The 18,872-nt window shown below is 38.8% G+C and overlaps 1 protein-coding gene across 1 annotated transcript in view; it reads right to left on the reverse strand.

Annotated features, from left to right (window-relative positions):
- Nucleotides 1–18,323, reverse strand: part of LOC124803327 (ankyrin-3-like) — a 133,873-nt gene extending 115,550 nt beyond the window's left edge. Inside the window, exon 1 of the mRNA XM_047264510.1 lies at nucleotides 18,179–18,323. Within this exon, the coding sequence (XP_047120466.1) occupies nucleotides 18,179–18,323 (145 nt within the window). The remainder of the gene's footprint in view (nucleotides 1–18,178) is intronic.
- Between the last annotated feature and the right edge of the window lie 549 nt (nucleotides 18,324–18,872).

The raw sequence follows: 18,872 nt of genomic DNA on the forward strand, positions 1-18,872 counted from the left end.
CTGTCATTTACTGTCTTGTAAAGTCATCAGGTGATCAAAACGACTAGCAAAATGATTTAGATAAGATATCTGTATGGTGCGAAAAGTGGCAATTGACTGTGAATGAAGAAAAGTGCGAAGTTATTTGCATGAGCACTAAAAGAAATCAGCTAAATTTCGATTACGCGATAAGTCACTGCTGTATATTCAACTAAATAAGGTACTTAGGGATTAAAATTACAAATAACCTAAACTGGAACGATCACATAGATAATATTGTGGGTAGAGCAAACCAAAAACTGCGATTCATTTGCAAACACTTTGAAAGTGCAACAGGTCTACCAAAGAGACTGCTTATACTACGCTTGTCCGCCCTATTCTGGAGTACTGCTGTGCGGTGTGGGATCCGCATCAGGTGGGACTGACGGATGACATCGAAAAAGTACAAAGAAGGGCAGCTCGTTTTGTATTATCGCGAAATGCATGAGCACCAAAAGAAATCAGCTAAATTTCGATTACGCGATAAGTCACTGCTGTAAATTCAACTAAATAAGGTACTTAGGGATTAAAATTACAAATAACCTAAATTGGAACGATCACATAGATAATATTGTGGGTAGAGCAAACCAAAAACTTCGATTCATTGGCAAACACTTAGAAAGTGCAACAGGTCTACCAAAGAGACTGCTTATACTACGCTTGTCCACCCTATTCTGGAGTACTGCTGTGCGGTGTGGGATCCGCATCAGGTGGGACTGACGGATGACATCGAAAAAGTACATAGAAGGGCAGCTCGTTTTGTATTATCGCGAAATAGGGGAGATAGTGTCACGGACATGATACATGAATTGAAGTGGCAATCATTAAAACAAAGGCGTTTTTCGTTGCGACGGGATCTTCTCATGAAATTTCAATCCACCCACCTACATAGGGAGAAATGATCATGACGATAAAATATGAGAAATCAGGGCTCGCACCGAAAAATTTAAGTGCTTATTTTTCCCGCGTGCCGTTCGAGAGTGGAACGGTAGAGAGACAGCATGAAGGTGGTTCATTGAACCCTCTGCCAGGCACTTTATTGTGAATAGCAGAGTAATCACGTAGATGTAGATGTAGAAGCGGTTGAAAATTTAACCAAAGATAATTTATCAGCTCATGCTAACCGTTACATCCCTTCGAAGGAAGACCTTCGCAGTCCATTGTATGGTGACTTACATAAATGAATAGAGACGTTGTTTCTTTAGTTTTCTGTTTACATCACAACTTTGTTAACTGGTTTTCACTCTCTTAATTACAGAGAAAAACATCTACTTCATTTCAGTCAGAAGCAAGTCGTTGTTCCAACGTCTTAAAACTAATTTTGCTCCACCACGAATGTCCTGCCATGTGGTCAAACAATGCTTCCTTTCAAGAACCCAGAAAGAAGGTTTCAGCACAGAGCAGTGAGTGATACAGCTGAAAGAGCGGTCAAGTTGATGCAAGTCTTTCATGGTTTAATCTCGGTTGGGGAGGAACAAAAACAATTTTTGTTACATTGCGTACAAGAACACCGAAAGATTTACCCTGACTGCAGAGAACAAACTTTGAAACGAAAATTTAGAGACTAATGTTTTTACATGTTAAATAGTGAATAAACACGATTTGGGCAATTTGGTGTTTTCTTTACCAAACAATCATTAAGTTCCAGAATCCCTCCATTCCCACATAGTAAAAATTATCAAGTCTCATGTATAGCGTCAAGTCGGTACGTGTTATAGTAATTTAATTGTAATAATATTTAGTATGTGAGTTATTAAGGCCAAATAGAAAAAAATAGAGGGTATGCGTTTTCGATTTCACGAAAAAATATCCCCATTATATCTTGGGACACCCTAATCTGTATATGTTTTAGTGCGATTAAGGAAAAAATCAGGTAATAACAAAAAGCATGAATTGTTTCACAAGCAGGTGGGGGGATTATTTATCGCATTTATAACTTTTTCAAACGTGTATTGGAAAGCAGGACTCATACTGCTGACATTTGAAGACTCAAGAATGGACTGCAAAAGCATGCGGTGCCAACAAGGGGACTGTAGAGAGAACTGTAAACGAAAGTGTCAAAGCTGTAGAAACTTTAGGAAAAGCTGGTTTTGTGTCACTTGGAAAACATCGAAATCGCAAGAAACCAGTACCGCAAATGGATGGTTTGAACAACGATTTTTTTTAAAGTGCCCTTTGTAAACGGTGAATCCCTGACATCACAAAAACTTATTACAATTATGCATGAGAATATTGGCTTCGGAGTTAGCGCTTCGTCAGTGTAAGAATTTTAAAATATATTGGTTTCAAACTTGTTAAATAGAGAAGTTTTAGTTGAAAGAAGTGATATAGGTGCGGAAGAACCACATCCCTTATAAAGACGCACGATACAAAAGAAGGAAGTAGTACAACATTGTATTTACTTGATGAAACATGGGGTGAATCAGTATCATTCCAGCAAGACCTGCTGGAAAATGATTGTGCTACTGGCGGTTTTAAAATTCCAGTAGGAAAAGGTTCTTGGATAATTGTTCTGCGTTCTGGTTCTCCTTCTAGTTTTGTTCCTGTGAGTAATCATATATTTAGGTGTAACAAAAACGGCAGTGACTACCATTTGGAAATGAACACCGTCAGTTTTGAAACGTCCCCTTATAACAATTATACACGACTGTGCTTAAACTGACACACAATATTTTGTTAGCGCAACGCAATCTGACTTTCAAAATTCCCTAGAAAAGAATGGCCCTGACTAACATTAAACTATACCTTTCACAAATCACTTACCTCACAAAAATCTTCGCTGCTCAAGCTACTGCAATACAGCGAGCGCCACTACTGCCAGCTAAATAAAAGATTCAAACTATGGAAGGCACTAACTACTGATAGGGATAGTTAGCAAATGAAAGATATTAGTAGAGAACAAACAATGTATTTACCTTGATATCATCATATATAAATATAGCAGTTCATGACAAATTACAAATCTCCGCCATCTCTCTCCCCACATCCACCACTGCTGGCGGCTCACCTCCAACTGCGCAACGTTACGCGCTGTTCACAGCCAGCTGCCTAACACTACAATGGCGAGTATTACAACAATGCAAAGCAGCCACAGACTGCACACAGCACAGCCAGTGATTTCATTTTCATACAGAGAGCGCTACGTGGCGGTGGCGTTACCAATATAAGAACCTAAACAGCCTACTTACATAAAGAAAACATAAACAGCCTACTTACATAGCCCCCATGCTCCCCACAAAAAATTTTTACAAATGGTGTTGGGCACTGGCCAATACAGATTTGACAAAAATTTTTCACAATTACAGTAACAAAGATATAAAATGCACACACTTATTGATACAATGTTGGTCAAAAGCTAAAATTTTCTCACAGTCCATAAAGATAGTCCTGATCATTCATCATAGTAAAATTGCAGTGTTTTTCTCAAAGTCTGAGCAGTAAAGGAAAATGCACACAGAAGTAGTGGATTTCCATGCAATCTTGAAGAAGTAGTGTTGTCCTTCCAACGGAACGACAGTGCTGACTCTTGACATGCATACGGGTAATGGGCCACATCAAAGCAAACCCACAGCAGAGTCAGTCGAAATTTTGAAGAGTATTGGTAGGTAGGTCATCACAGAGCAGACCCACGGTAGTCCTGGTAGAGACTACGGTATTGGTGAGTCACCAGAGGTGTAGACCCACTGCAGTCCTTGTAGAGATTATGGTATTGGTGAGTCAGCAAAGGTGTAGACCCACTGTAGTCCTTGTAGAGATGGCCAGCAGCCATCTGTTGTGACTGTGCGGGTGCACAATCACCATTGAAGAGTCTTGCAGTTAATATAGCAAGTCCATAACCACCACCTGTGCACTCACAAACTTTTTGGAATTGTCCTTAGAACCAGCAATGCTGTTATCCAGTCCCTTGCTGAATTATTAACACACGTGCAAACACTAACAGTCCCGACTTCTCACATATTGTCCATATACTATGACCAACAGAAATGTGTGCAGTGAAATGAATGCTTACAAGTTACTTAATTTGATTAACTGGCGTCAATTACAATTATATAACATAAGAATACAATTACAAAGATACAAAATACATCATTAAACACATAACAATACAGATAACATTTGTAGTACAGGCTTTACAAAAGAATCTAAATAACATATACATCAGGGTTACAGGAATTATGACATGAGTACAAAAATAAAAGATCAGAATCACTTTCGAAACATCAACTTCACACATGAGCATTAAAACAAAACAGAATAAATAATGTGTAAGCATATTTATAAGGTAAATAACATATTATTAATGCCAATTATATTTGAGGATAACAGTATTCCTCATCATAGTGAATGTAGCTTAATATTAAAAGAAGAAAAAATTCTATGAAACTACACAGAGACAGGAAGAAAACAAATACACAAGGGTACACAAACACATAGTGGGATAACACAAAAGGAAAGGACAGGGTTTGTTTTCAGTGTAACATTTTGTACTGCAGTCCACCCCACAACTTCATTCGATAGATCTTTCGTATTATTTCAACATTTGTTTCCACCAAAACAATCCTATCCAAGCATGCTTTCTGTATTCTGTTCACATCCTCTTTCAAAAATAGTTTTTCTCCACTGTGCTCTACTTTTTTTTTGGCCAAACTATTTTCTTATAGCTTCTTAATGCATTTCTTCCAATTCATCATAGTTAGTTTCTTATATAGTCTACCCCACTTAAGTTAACTTAAATCTACTGAGCTCAGATATATACACCAAGGGACGAGGCAATGCAGCATCACATAAAACAGTTAATATAAACAGCAATGAAAAAAAAACGCAGATTTGCGAAGCAAGCAGCATTAAGAAATTAGCAAAAGTCAAATTCAATAACACTATGCCTGGCAAACAGCAGCAACTTATACCTAAACATTACATAGCGCAAGCAGAAAAAATATTACACTAAAGACGATAATGCAGACAAGGGAAATGTATATTCACATCTTAGTGTCTATTTAATTAAAGTGGTGCACCATAACAACTTATTGTACAAAAAATATTACCATGTACTTGAAAAGAAAATTATGTGTTACTGTTACTAGTTCCTTCTTATTGTTCTTTCCTTTCCAAGTGCTCCTTTTTTAAAGAATGTGGATAATAAAATAATTATTTAATAGATCTGTTGACAGAAAGTGTTCACATTAGCAAATGCATTTCATTTTATAAAAGCAATGCTGCAACACAGCTGGAAACCAGACATCAAATGAAATAAGCAACTATGAAAAGCAAAGCATAAAAATATCATTCAATAGTCATGTGGCATTTCCTAAGTCAGTAGCACTCAACTCTCAGAGAAAGACATTTGTCATAATCAGGTGTGCAGATGTACGAATATTTCCCATCAATTCATAAGCATTTCAGTAATTAGCACAAAGTGCGAGTAATCATATGTTTTCAAGTAACGAGGGTGTCGCATTAGCGATGAAAGGCACACCCTAATGGCTTGTTCTCCAGGTGTTTGACACAGCTGTGTGCCGACGACGCACGTGCAGGTGGTCACTTAACTTTCTTACGGAAATATTTACGACAGCAGTTTCCGCTTCAGTGACAGTCTCATATAAAAATTTCACAGGTCGAGAATTTACGTTGCAAATGTGTAGAAACAAAATCCTATGAATATAACATTGTCCAAAAAAATTTTCGCCGCCATTGTGATACATTCACGCATTTACACGCACATTTCATAACTCTTAAAGTACGATTCTCGGTTTCCAACATCCTTTTTCACAAGTCAAGAGTCCTTAACTTCTTTCATTATTCATATACATATAAACACGTAATCACATTCCTCATATATGGTAGCATCATCTTATTGACATAAACATACCTCAACAGCATAATACACATCGTCGTCGTAAAAATAACATCATAACACCTCAGTCAAATCTCAAAATCGTCGTAGCTTTCTGCAATAATTTCAAAACCTAAAGAAAATTCTCTGCTCATGTCAAAAGTGTCATCTGCCTCAAACGCACTTTAAAAATCATAATCCCATACCAAATACATCATTCAAAGCTCTCATAGTATCACAATGGTACCAAAAAAATATGAACAGTTCACACAGTACAGACAAAATACAGTTTCGTAAGTGTGAAGTTATCCAAGTCTGTAATTGCGTAAACATGTGTCACTGACGTAATAAAAAAGTTTGTTTCTCTGTTAAATGATCAGATAGCTGTGTAATTTATGTGTTAGAGAAATATGGTACCGATGTGTTAAATTGTATAAGCAAATACCATATTAGCTAGGACTCCTTGTGCTTGCCAAACACATGGTACACAAAGTAGGCGTGTACCCCCCTGAGATTTATTGTAATTATACCCTCAGGTGTTACAGATTACAAGAATGGAATGAAATATATTACGGAAAACCTTTGTATCATTGTATTTCAAATATCTTTGAAAATAAATGTTTTTAGAACAAAATTGATCACTCAAATACGTGCCCTGTAGCGCTAAACATGCGTCTTGCTGTAAGATAATCTCTGTGGAAGTGTCGTAGTTATCGTCCCCCAAAGCTAAGTTCTGCAGAAGTCAATGTACTGACCTCATGATAAACAAAGTGAAATGCTTTGCGTATAGATATCATACTTATTACGCTTATTGCCGTGATGAAGAAAGTACTGTGCTGTAACGTATTGTTGTGTTACAGAAAAGGCTGTCTCCTTGTAGCTGTACCATAAAAGTTACTACTAAAACATGTTTTACTTTCCAGAATAATACAGAAAAACTGTGCAGATATAAAACAGAAACACCGCAAAATCAACATTGTAAATTGTCACTCATTAGTAGCGTCGTGATAAAATCGTGTAGCTGTCACATAAACTAACTATTGTCACATCTGGTATCTCACAGAAAGTACTTTAAATCCGGAATGTATTTTCAAGTAAACCAAAATGTTGCATTAAAATCTCATTAGCAGTACTGGTAAATGTTCTAATCGTGCAACTAACAAGCAAGAATGTACACACACAATTACACTGTGTCGTCTGTTCGCAATAACAATGCATTCGTAATTTCTGTTTAAATAATTTCTCTTGGTTCTTGGCTGGATATTTAACTTCAAACATTGTTCCATGGTAACAGTTTCTAAAGCATACCAGTAACGTGAAGTGAAACGTTTTATGGCAAAGACAAAGTTAAAAGGCAGATTATCTGTCTATAAATGGTTTTACATGAGAAATGTGGTGTAAACCTTTACTCTTCCTAGTACGCAGAGTTTCAACTTCAACGCAATTATCATGTGGTATACGTCGGATTCTGTAAGGTCCATTGTAAACTAGAAAGAATTTGTGACTCAAGTGTTTCTTCTTATGTGAAAATGAATGAGCTTTAATGAGAACTTTCTAACCAATACATAATTTCTTTGCATTTGCTTTACCGTTTAGTTTTCTCCGTTTGTCTGCTGCAGATTTTATATTTTTAAGAGCCAAATCAATTATGTCTTTGTGTCGAAGTTTACGTGTATTCGGGAAAGGTACAAGCTCTCTGATTCTGTTCGGAGGTTCCACATTCTTCAGTACAAGAGTAGGTGGTAAAGCAGTGGAATCATGAGGCATTTCATTCAGCACATTTTGAAATAAGTGTAAATATCTGTCCCAATGCTGATGCTTTCTGTGACAATAAAGTCTGCAAAGCTTATTGATTTCTTTCATAATCCGTTCAGACGGGTTACAATGTGGTGAATACAATGAAATAAAAACAGGTTTGATTTTATGATTCCGAAGCATGCGTGACCAAACAGCAGATCTGAATTGCGGTCCGTTATCTGAAATGACTTTACTAACGTGTCCAACTTCACGTAAGAAATTTTTAACAAAGGCGTTGGATACAGACCGTCCAGTGGCTTTACGTAACGGAGTGAAAGAAACAAATTTTGAAGTGAGTTCAACAGCGACTAGAGCGTACGAAAATCCATTCGATGTTCTGACAAGGGGTCCCAAAAGATCAACAGCAGCAAATTCTTTTAATTTAGAAGGAATAATTGGAAACAACGGAGCACGATGTGAGATAGTAGACGGTTTCGCCTTTTGACAAAGTTTACAAATAGACAAGACTCTTCGAATTCGCTTTTCCATATTGTTAAAATAACAAGTCGTTCGAAGAATATGATAACATTTTCGTGGGCCAAAATGTGCGTAGCTGAAATGAATGTACCAAATGAGCTTATTAACAAAATCGTCTGGAATGCAAAGTACCCATAGCTTGTCATCAACAGTGCAGCGTTTGAAGAGTATGTTGTTTCTAACCAGGTAATAATGCCGAATCTGAGTGTGTGTCTTTTCATGCCATTTACTTTTGACGTCTTTCCAAATCGGATCTTTATCTTGTTCATGAGCAATGTCCTTTAAAGATGTGGAGATGAAGTTTTCAAAGGCGACTTTCTGAATGTAAAGAATACTGAAATTTTTCTCGAGGTTGCCTTCTGTGTCACTTTTCTCAAGCCCAGCCGGCGCGCGTGACAGTGCGTCCGCAACAATGTTCTCCTTGCCGGGAATGTAGACTATTGTGAAGCGGAATTCTTGCAGAAACAATGCCCAACGTTTTAACCTATCATGATTTAATTTTGAAGACATAAGAAATTGTAATGCACGATGATCACTGTATACTTTTACGTGCTTACCAGAAAGAAAGAAACGGAATTTGTTAAATGCCCAAACGATAGCTAAAGCTTCTAATTCAGTAACGGAATAATTTTTTTCAGATTTTGTTAGCACTCGGCTAGCAAAAGCAATGGTTTTCTGAACAGTAGTGTCATTTTCTGTGGCTTCTTGAAATAAATGAGCACCAAGACCGACTTTAGAAGAATCCGTGCTAAGGCAGAAATCTTGTGACAGATCAGGATGAGCTAGTATTGGCGCGTGAAGTAACGCTTCTTTCAAAGAATTGAATTCCAACTGTGCTTGTTCGTCCCAGTTCCAAATAGTATTTTTTCCAGTGAGAGAACAAAGCTTTGGTGTAACTAGAATTTGCATATTCAGAAAACGACGGTAAAAATTTACGAGACCTAGAAAACTGCGGACTTGTCTTTTTGTGGATGGAACTGGAATGGCTCTGATTGCTTCTAACTTTTCAGGATCCGGCTGAATGCCTTCAGAAGAAATAATATGTCCCAAAAACTTCACCTTTGACCCACCGAATTCAGACTTTTCCAAGTTAACTGTAATTCCAGATTCTGCAAAAATACGTAACAAACTGTTGAGGATGCGGTTGTGTTGTTCCCATGAAGCTTCTGCTATTAGAATATCGTCCACATATAAGGTGATGTGACTCAGGTAATATGGAATTTAACCCACGAATGAATGCTGCCGAAGAAATGTTCAAACCAAAAGGAAGTTTCCGAAACTGATAACAAACGCCGAAACAAAGGAAAGCTGTGTATTTTCTGCATTCTGGATGAAGTTCGATCTGATAAAAGCTGGATCTGAGATCAATGGAAGACAACACTTTTACACCATTAAAATTTTGAAGAAGTTCTTCCATCGTCTGCGGCCTGTCTGTTTCAGGAATAATGATAGTATTGATTTGTCTCGAATCTAAGACAAGTCTGATAGATCCATTTTTCTTCTCAACAACATGTAACGGATTTTTGTATGAGCTTACTGCAGGCTCAATAATGCCCTCGTCAAGCATAGATTGTATTTCTGTTCTAACACGGTCCCTATAATGTGCTGGAATTACGTATGGTCTAACACAAAATTTTGTATGCTCACGAACACGAAATTGGTATTGAAATCCCTTGATTGTTCCTGTTTTGTGAGTAAAAACTGTGGAATGTGCTTGTAAAATCTCAAAAAGGTCCTGCCTATCAGTGTCATTACAATTCTCAATTGTTTGAATTTTATTCTGAATTAACTCATTAATTTCAAATATGCCGTCGATGTCATCCCTGTCAGTACTTGCAGAGTGATTGTTAGTGTCTAGTTCCGTAGAAAATTCCGAACTGTTATCTAACAGAAGGTAAAGCCGATTAATTTCCTCATCATGGTTTGAGAGCCAGTCTTCAAATTTCAAAGCTATTGACTTACCTTCTTTCTCTAAACTTATTTCAGCATCGTGAAAGCTTAAGACTGCTTTGTATTCATTCAAAAAGTCTACTCCCAGTATAATTTCCGTCGACAATAGTGGAACAATAAGAAAGTTCATAGAGAAGCTGTGGCTTTGACAAAAGAATTCTAAGTTGGTTTGTTGGCGTACATCTACACTTTTTCCAAAGATTGCACCTTGTAATTTAATCTTACGTAACGGAAGTGTGGGGCAATCGTTCGATTTGTTGCACTTGCTAAAAGCTGTTTCACTAATTACTGAAATGGGACTGCCAGAGTCAAGTACTGCCGTAAATTTTACGTCATTTACAGTAATGTGAATCACAGGATATGCAATGTTGTTATGTTTTACGTCGTGTTCCTGGAGTAAGATGTCCCTAATGTCTTCCATTTTTACGTAATTACTAGCTACGGCAGCTGCGTCGTCAGTTTGATAAGTACGTATTGTGGCTGCCAGCTGAGTGAGTCATTGCCTATTGTCTCTTTGTTGGCGCGCGTCATTATTGGCATTTGGAGACCTAACTTCTACAAATTCACCGTGACGAGAGGGCCCTGCCCTGTTTAAATCCCGCCAGTTCTGATGCAGTTCAGGTCTGTCGTTACGATCATACTGTCTGTCGTCATGTCGGTAGATTCCATAGTTTCTTTCTTGTCGGTCAGGTGGTGGAGAATTTCTCCCTGAGTCGTAACTGCGCGCTGGACCGTTGCGTCTAAAGTTTTTCTGTCTCCCTTGATAATAATTATTTTGGTTCCCATATTGTCTGTTTCTCTGATTGTCTCTGTGATAGTCATTACTGCGGAGAGGTGATCTTTCCCTGTAATTATTACTACTCTGCCAACGGTTGTCATACGGGTGGTGTCTATTTTGGTCACGATTTGTGTGGTGAGAATAGCCTTGTCGCGTCCAGTTATCGTTTCTGTCGTCACGGAATTGTGACGGATGTGACCTGTAGTGATTGTTTTCCTGTTTTCGCATCCCGCGACTGTCTGTGTCAATTTCTAATTCTTGTAACAGTCCCTGAAAAGCTTCAATGTCGTCTTTGCAATGTCCTGCTAAAATAATATGTCGTAAATGTTTAGGCAGTTTGATTAAGCAAATGCGGATGAGTTCTGAGGGGCTGTATGGGTTTGACAGGTATTGATTCTTGTGCAACATGTCTTCAAAATATTTCACAAGACTGGAAAATTCAGATTGTTCGAAGTGTTTCATCATTATGATGTTATGTTTTACACGGTCTTGTGTAGCTTGAGACCAATACGCTGAGAGGAAGGCATGATAAAAATCTCCTTCACTGTGACAATCGTGAATGACCGATCGCATTCTTACACCTGGTTCATTCTCTAAGTAGCCACACATAAATTCTAACCTGTGCTCCAATGACCAGTTGGGAGGGAAACAATGAGAGAATTGATGGAGCCACGCTTGTGGATGAATGTCGTTGGCAGTATTCTTAAACGTTTTGAATTTACGTGTAGTAATGAACAGCTTATAGTCAAAATCATCGTGTCGGCGAGTAGCATCTCGGTCATTGTTACGCCGTGTCGGCGGTTCCATCTCAAAATTCGGTGTACCTTGCCAATTTCTTTCATAATTACCGAAATGCCCTGTGTTATTATTTTGTGGCTTTTGCGTATTTCTAAGTTCCTCTTCCCGTGTTGGAGCGCGAGTGTCTTCTGAAATACGTAATTCTTGTATTACCTGTGCCAGCTGATCTTGTACTTCCCGGATTTCTCTTTGGTGTTGCGTATCAATTTGATTCAGATTTTGTTTCAGTTTCCTAATTTGTTCGCTCTGTTCTGTGTCATTAAAGACTACCGGTTTTGCGTCATTCAGATTATCATCTACCTTCGTAGATAAATTATTTAGCTGATCCGAAAGTTCAACTACTTTCTCTGATAATGAACACATTTCCTCAGTGTGTTTTTCTGAACCAAGCTTCAGAGTGTCCATTTGTGTTGAAATCGAATCTACTGTGTCCTTTAAGTTTTCCTGAGTTTTTGCAAGTTGCGTAACCGAATCGGTAGATGCAACTGAGTCAATTTTAGCCCACAAGGTCTCATGATTTTCATGAACAATGGTTTGCAGTTCTTTTATGGCTGCTTCGTGATTCTGTAATGCATTTTCATGCCGCGAAAAAATAGGTTGAAAATGCTCACAAATTTGTGTTTTTACGTCATTACACACTTTCTGACATTTCGATTCAATGTTATGTAACTCAGCAGTTAAATCCTCACGTGTTTGTTCGAGAGTTTGTTCCAATGAGTCTAACTTTTGAAGCTTTTGCTGTGTTTGTCTCTGATTTTGTTCCATTGTGTGTAACTGTTGCTGTGTTTGTTTCTGATTTTGTTCAAGCGTTGTTTCTAACTTTTGTAGCCTTTGTCCCATTTGTTGCATTAACTGTAATAACAATGCACTGGTGTCTGAAACATGTTCCTCAGTGCTTTTCGACAGTGAATTTGCACCGGCAACATTCACATTTTGACAAGCGGAAAACGTGTCTTGACTCATTTGAGAAAACGATGAGGACGCAAAACCTGAATCTACAGTGTTTGCAAAATTGTGTCCTATCATTTCGGATTCCTGAGGCGAGCTGTTGCCGACCGATCGATCGATAATGCTTCCCTGTTCACTACCTGTTTCACTGCCTACGCCATTGTTTGACGCCCGCTCCATTTCCCTATGCACAGTTACCAAATTACTACTTTGAATATTAGTTAATTCATTACATGGTGGGGCCAACGCACTGCTTTCGTCTTCACTGTCATTTCTCAGTTTGCTTTGGAGCCGAGTGTTACGTTTTTCACACGCCATTATTGTCACAATATTTCACACGATAACACAGAAAAGCACAATTTGAAGAGCAAAGATAGGGGAATACATTAACATAGCACTGAAAATAATATCTAGTTAATTACCAGCGCAGCTGCGAAATACTTGGTGCAAATCTACATGCATGCCACAACTGTTTTACAGTACAACAATGAAAGACTGCAACTACAAAGGAGATTCTCTCTACAATTACGCGCTAGCAATAAACAAAAGCTACACTAAATACACAAACTACAAGAAAAAATCAGAAGATTCCAGTGAGGTATCCAAGGCTAAGGGTCGACATATGAAACGTCCCCTTATAACAATTATACACGACTGTGCTTAAACTGACACACAATATTTTGTTAGCGCAACGCAATCTGACTTTCAAAATTCCCTAGAAAAGAATGGCCCTGACTAACATTAAACTATACCTTTCACAAATCACTTACCTATACACGACTGTGCTTAAACTGACACACAATATTTTGTTAGCGCAACGCAATCTGACTTTCAAAATTCCCTAGAAAAGAATGGCCCTGACTAACATTAAACTATACCTTTCACAAATCACTTACCTCACAAAAATCTTCGCTGCTCAAGCTACTGCAATACAGCGAGCGCCACTACTGCCAGCTAAATAAAAGATTCAAACTATGGAAGGCACTAACTACTGATAGGGATAGTTCGCAAATGAAAGATATTAGTAGAGAACAAACAATGTATTTACCTTGATATCATCATATATAAATATAGCAGTTCATGACAAATTACAAATCTCCGCCATCTCTCTCCCCACATCCACCACTGCTGGCGGCTCACCTCCAACTGCGCAACGTTACGCGCTGTTCACAGCCAGCTGCCTAACACTACAATGGCGAGTATTACAACAATGCAAAGCAGCCACAGACTGCACACAGCACAGCCAGTGATTTCATTTTCATACAGAGAGCGCTACGTGGCGGCGGCGTTACCAATATAAGAACCTAAACAGCCTACTTACATAAAGAAAACATAAACAGCCTACTTGCAGTTTCATGAAGTGGTTCACTGAATAATCTTGCCATATCACGCTAGTTATCACACAACTGTTACCGATAAAACACCAGGAAACCGGATATTTTGTCCTGGCTTAAAAATCAAAGTACTTCATACAGTATGGACCAGACTCGTGTCAACGCCTGCAGTTTGTTAATTTATATAAGTTACACAACAGAACGTACAGACCTGATTTTCTTGCACATGGATGTGGTCATACAGCTTTGCGTTTACCCACATATCACGGTCAATATATGGGCGCTGATGACCACGCAGTTGAGCGCCCCATAAACCAAACATCATCATCATCAATGTCAGTATAATTCCGTGGAATTCATTTCGGCGAAGGTTAAAAGCTATGGTGGGGGAAATCCACAAATCATTCATGATAATAGACAATGAATCGCTTGTGCATGAAGCAATAGACGACATCCCCCTTCAGCGTGGGCACAGTCTGTACGGTATGCCGAAAAGCTTCAGGAAGAAGGCTTTGCTAGTGAGGTGAAGATGGATAATAAGCCCTTAACCTATCATCGTAAATTTACAGTCAGCTGGTTTAGATATAGACTTAGCAGACAGCAGTGACTGTGATATTATGACGTACTCTATGGAACAAAGTAAAATAATAATATTTCGTGGTTTTAAAGACTCATGGTTTAAAAATGTGTTTGTCAACATATCAGTTGCAAACGTAGTGTATGAGAACTTCCTAGCCTTTATTGATTACGAGTCTGTATCCTATGTAATATGCAGACTATGTGTCCAACATATTGTCCAAGGAGAAGTTAAGGTTTTCGAAGCGTGTTATACGCTCTAATAACTTGCAAGAATGTGGTCGGATAAATTCGTCATTTTCAAAGCATGAATTGGAAAACGCCTTAAAATGACAGGGACGGTTAGCTGTTGAGAAATCGGTGGTTTTCAATGTTATTGGTCAGTATTCCCTCGAATTATTAGCAGAAGATGGTTAATTGTTCGCTTTTTCAGTGTATTATAAATGCAATCTCTCACTGAAACATCGAACGAGTTAGTTTACACTCAGAACGCTATTGGCAGTGAAAAATATTACAGCACATTGACAATTTTTACAATAGTTTTTTATATTAGTCTTTTCTAATAGTAATTCTTTTTTACACACAGTGATTACTCTTAATTACAGTCAAACACATTCACAATCACGCCTTATACACATTTTTAAAAATTCTGTGGACTAGAAGCAGGGGATTTTTGCTTGAAGTTTATTTTGTCGTGTATTACATTTTTACTTACAACACAGTCCAAATCGCAATAAATGACTATTATTGCAACCAGTTTCAATGACCTTGTGTTTAGACAGTTGTACTTTCGAGAAAAATTGTATTTGACGTCTTCACAAAGCAGGGTCAGCTGTTATTGCCTTCCGACACTATGTGGACCAAAGCTGTGGAGCTGTGGACGCAAGACGTGAAGTAAGATTTCTCTAAAGACGATTGATTGAAATCGGTTTGAAAATTTATTATTCTGGTTATAGACTTGAACGTGTAATACTATGTACTGTAGGCGAATGGACCTGATTTTTGTGTGCAACAACACAGTCCGGCAACGTGGGCTTTTGTCTGTCCATTCTCTGCTACCGCGCACACTCAGATTTCATTCCCTCCACGCTTTCCTAGCACACTGCCTCTATGCGCAGAAGTGCCATCCTACCTGACGCGAGCTGTAGCTTATGCAGGTGTCTCTGTTTCACGTTTATTTCTGATTGAAAATCGAAATAAACAAAAACGGAAAAGATGGTGGATACGGAAGCTATTCAGTTCTACCAGTGAACCATGCCATGATCTCCTGCATACATTAAGACTGGAAGATGTCAATAGATTGATCAGTTTTTAAGGATGATACCAAGTGATTTTGAACACCTTCTATAGATGGCTAGATATCAGTTCAGTAATCAAACTGTCATCTGAAGGTTCCGTGCCTTGGCAGGATGAAAAGATTTGAAAAAAATATACACGCACTACCTTTTCCTAATTCCTGTTCTGCATTTCTAAAAATAAGATATGTCGTCTTAAGTTCATAACAGGTATTAATTTTGGAAACCCTATATTCTTTTACGTCAATGTTAACGACTTCCTCTTGATTGATTGGCAGGTAGGAGAAACTTGAGAGGTTTGAACTACGAATATGTTTTTTAGAACAGGTCCCTCTGTGGTGTCACCGCCAGACACCACACTTGCTAGGTGGTAGCCTTTAAATCGGCCGCGGTCCGTTAGTATACGTCGGATCCGCGTGTCGCCACTATCAGTGATTGCAGACCGAGCGCCGCCACACGGCAGGTCTAGAACACCTCCTAGCACTCGCCGCAGTTGTACAGCCGACTTTGCTAGCGATGGTTCACTGACAAATTACGCTCTCATTTGCCGAGACGATAGTTAGCATAGCCTTCAGCTACGTCATTTGCTACGACCTAGCAAGGCGCCATTATCCTTTGCTATTTATCTTGTGATGCATGTACCGTCAGACCGATGTTCACCAATTATGGATTAAAGTTAAGTATTCCAACAGCTACGTACTTTATTTGCTAGACTCAAATCCTTTAACTGTTCCAGACCTCAAGCCAGCCTGCGTGAGCTTAAACGCGTGCCTTTCGGCTTCACCTCCTAGTGGCTTGGCTGTCTTGCCAAGTCACAGCACCCTCTACTCCTGCTTTCTTCTAATTTCTTGTGCTCCCATCGGAACTGCATGTTCAAAGTGTGATTCTCTTTTTTTTCTGCTGCTGAAACGCCGAAAAATTTAGTGCCTGTCCTCGTTTGTCGCGGTTCCTGTACTCGAATATATGTGATATCCCACTTCATTTGAAGATGTTTATTTAGTTTCAAAATAGCTTCAGTCAACCACATATTTGAAAACATTTAATACAGCCACGTCAGACGAAGGCAGTAACACTGACGACTATATACCACATTTAGCCAAATTTCCTCTGAACACGTCTACACTTTCAGTGTTGAACAATATTTTTTCAGAGAATCCCATTACGTTGAGATTCAATTCTTGTATCACTTTAGACCCCCAGTACTCTTCGGGAACATGAGAGTACGTTTGTAGTCGGAATCAGGCTCGATTCAGCCGCGCATCAAACACGCGCAGTGGCTTCACCCTGAAGTGGTATCATGGCGTGCGTCAGACTCCAGAAGTTTACTATTCATTTATGCAATACTGTCCTAACTTATTAATTGTTTATTGGCCTCAGCTAGTTACAACATGTCTCTCCAAACATATGAAAGCGAAATATCACAAGAAAATTAACAATCAAGAAGAAAATGCAGAAAAAAGGCAAGAGATGTTCCGAAAAAGTGGACTTCCCTGAGTTTCTCAAAAATCAAGAAATAAAACCTTTGCTAGTAATCCAGTGCTATGCCAGTTTTTCTTACACGGCCAAGAATCATAAACAGAAACAAAACTGCTGGAAATTTTGAAGAATAAATTTACGTTACGATGTTAACTTTAAAATTTTTTAGAGGACACCGTGCAAGCGCTGTATAAGTACTGGGTCCTGGTGTCTGTTATACATACAATCTTTAGCGTATATTTCGCCAGTTTTCCAGACAGGTACATCCGAAATCTACACCGAACACCGAAAGGCAACAGCATTTCATCAGTACACATAACACAGCCTGGGGAGCAACACTGCAGACAGTTCACAACAAATCCGTTAAAAATGATTGACACTGCACCACTCACATCTTCTTCTTTCCTTTCTGTCCTGTCATTTGGATTCTCAAATAGAAGAGCTATCGATATGAACAAACGCTTTTTCTTACAGTGCTATGAAAAATAATACGTCCGGTTCCACCCACTGAGATAAAATTATCTACGGATTCATTGCCAGATTTAGAGACTGCTGTGAATACAAGTAGGCCAAAAGCTTTCAGTTCAGTAACATCAGTATCGTGTTGCAAAGATATGTTCTTTTGAGAATACCTTTGATTCACCGATTTTATTCTTCGATCACTATAAAATCTCATCTAAAATATTATATGTTGAAAGTACACCGCATAATTGTTCAGCATCTGGATTCCTACCCGAGGCATTAACTTTAAGTCTCAGAATAAGAATCTGCAACACTGTTATGTTGTCTTGTTCCGGTATTGGTGGGGAGTTGTGTTTTCTGTATTTGAAGCAGTTTCCCCTACCGTAAAAGTAGAAATCACAGCGATATTTGTGTTTTTTAATCAGATGACATTCACCTGTTTGTACGTTCCCTGTTCCATAATCATCACCATCCTCATCCACTTCCTGTTTTGAACTCGTATCGTCATCATTTTCTATCTCGTAATCTGGATCAATATTACTGTCTTCCAAAACTTCATTAATCATTTCTTCCATATGCATTTCGATGGACCTGATACAGGCTCCATACCATGTTCATTAATTACAAGACACAGTGAGTAATAACCATAACATGTTACACCAGATTTGTCACAATGAATGCGGAACGTTGTTAAACACGTCTGGCGAATAATAATCACGCAGTTGGTATCATTCGTCTGTGAGACGTCACGGCAACTTTACTTTGAATCAAGTGAAGCTCAAATAGCGCGATCGGCACCCCACCTTCACAGGAAGAAGCCAGTACTGAAACTGAGAGGTACACGGAGGGAAAAGGCGAAGCGACCCAAAAAGTGGAAGGAACGTCCACCAGAAAGTCCGACAAGCGTCTCACAGACGTACAGCATCAGCTCAGGATCAAATATGTTGCAAATACAGAGAGAGTTATGTCTCGCGGTAAATGGAAATTAGCGTACGGCATTGTGGGCCGGGAGTCCCCCATTCGGGGACGTTCGCCGAGAGCAAGTACTTATTGCATTCGACGCCACATTGGGCGACTTGCGCGTCGGAGATGGGAATGAAATGATGATGAGGGCAACACAACACTCAGTC

The sequence above is a fragment of the Schistocerca piceifrons genome, chromosome 6 (genome assembly GCF_021461385.2).
Source record: "Schistocerca piceifrons isolate TAMUIC-IGC-003096 chromosome 6, iqSchPice1.1, whole genome shotgun sequence".
NCBI classification, from domain to species: domain Eukaryota; kingdom Metazoa; phylum Arthropoda; class Insecta; order Orthoptera; family Acrididae; genus Schistocerca; species Schistocerca piceifrons.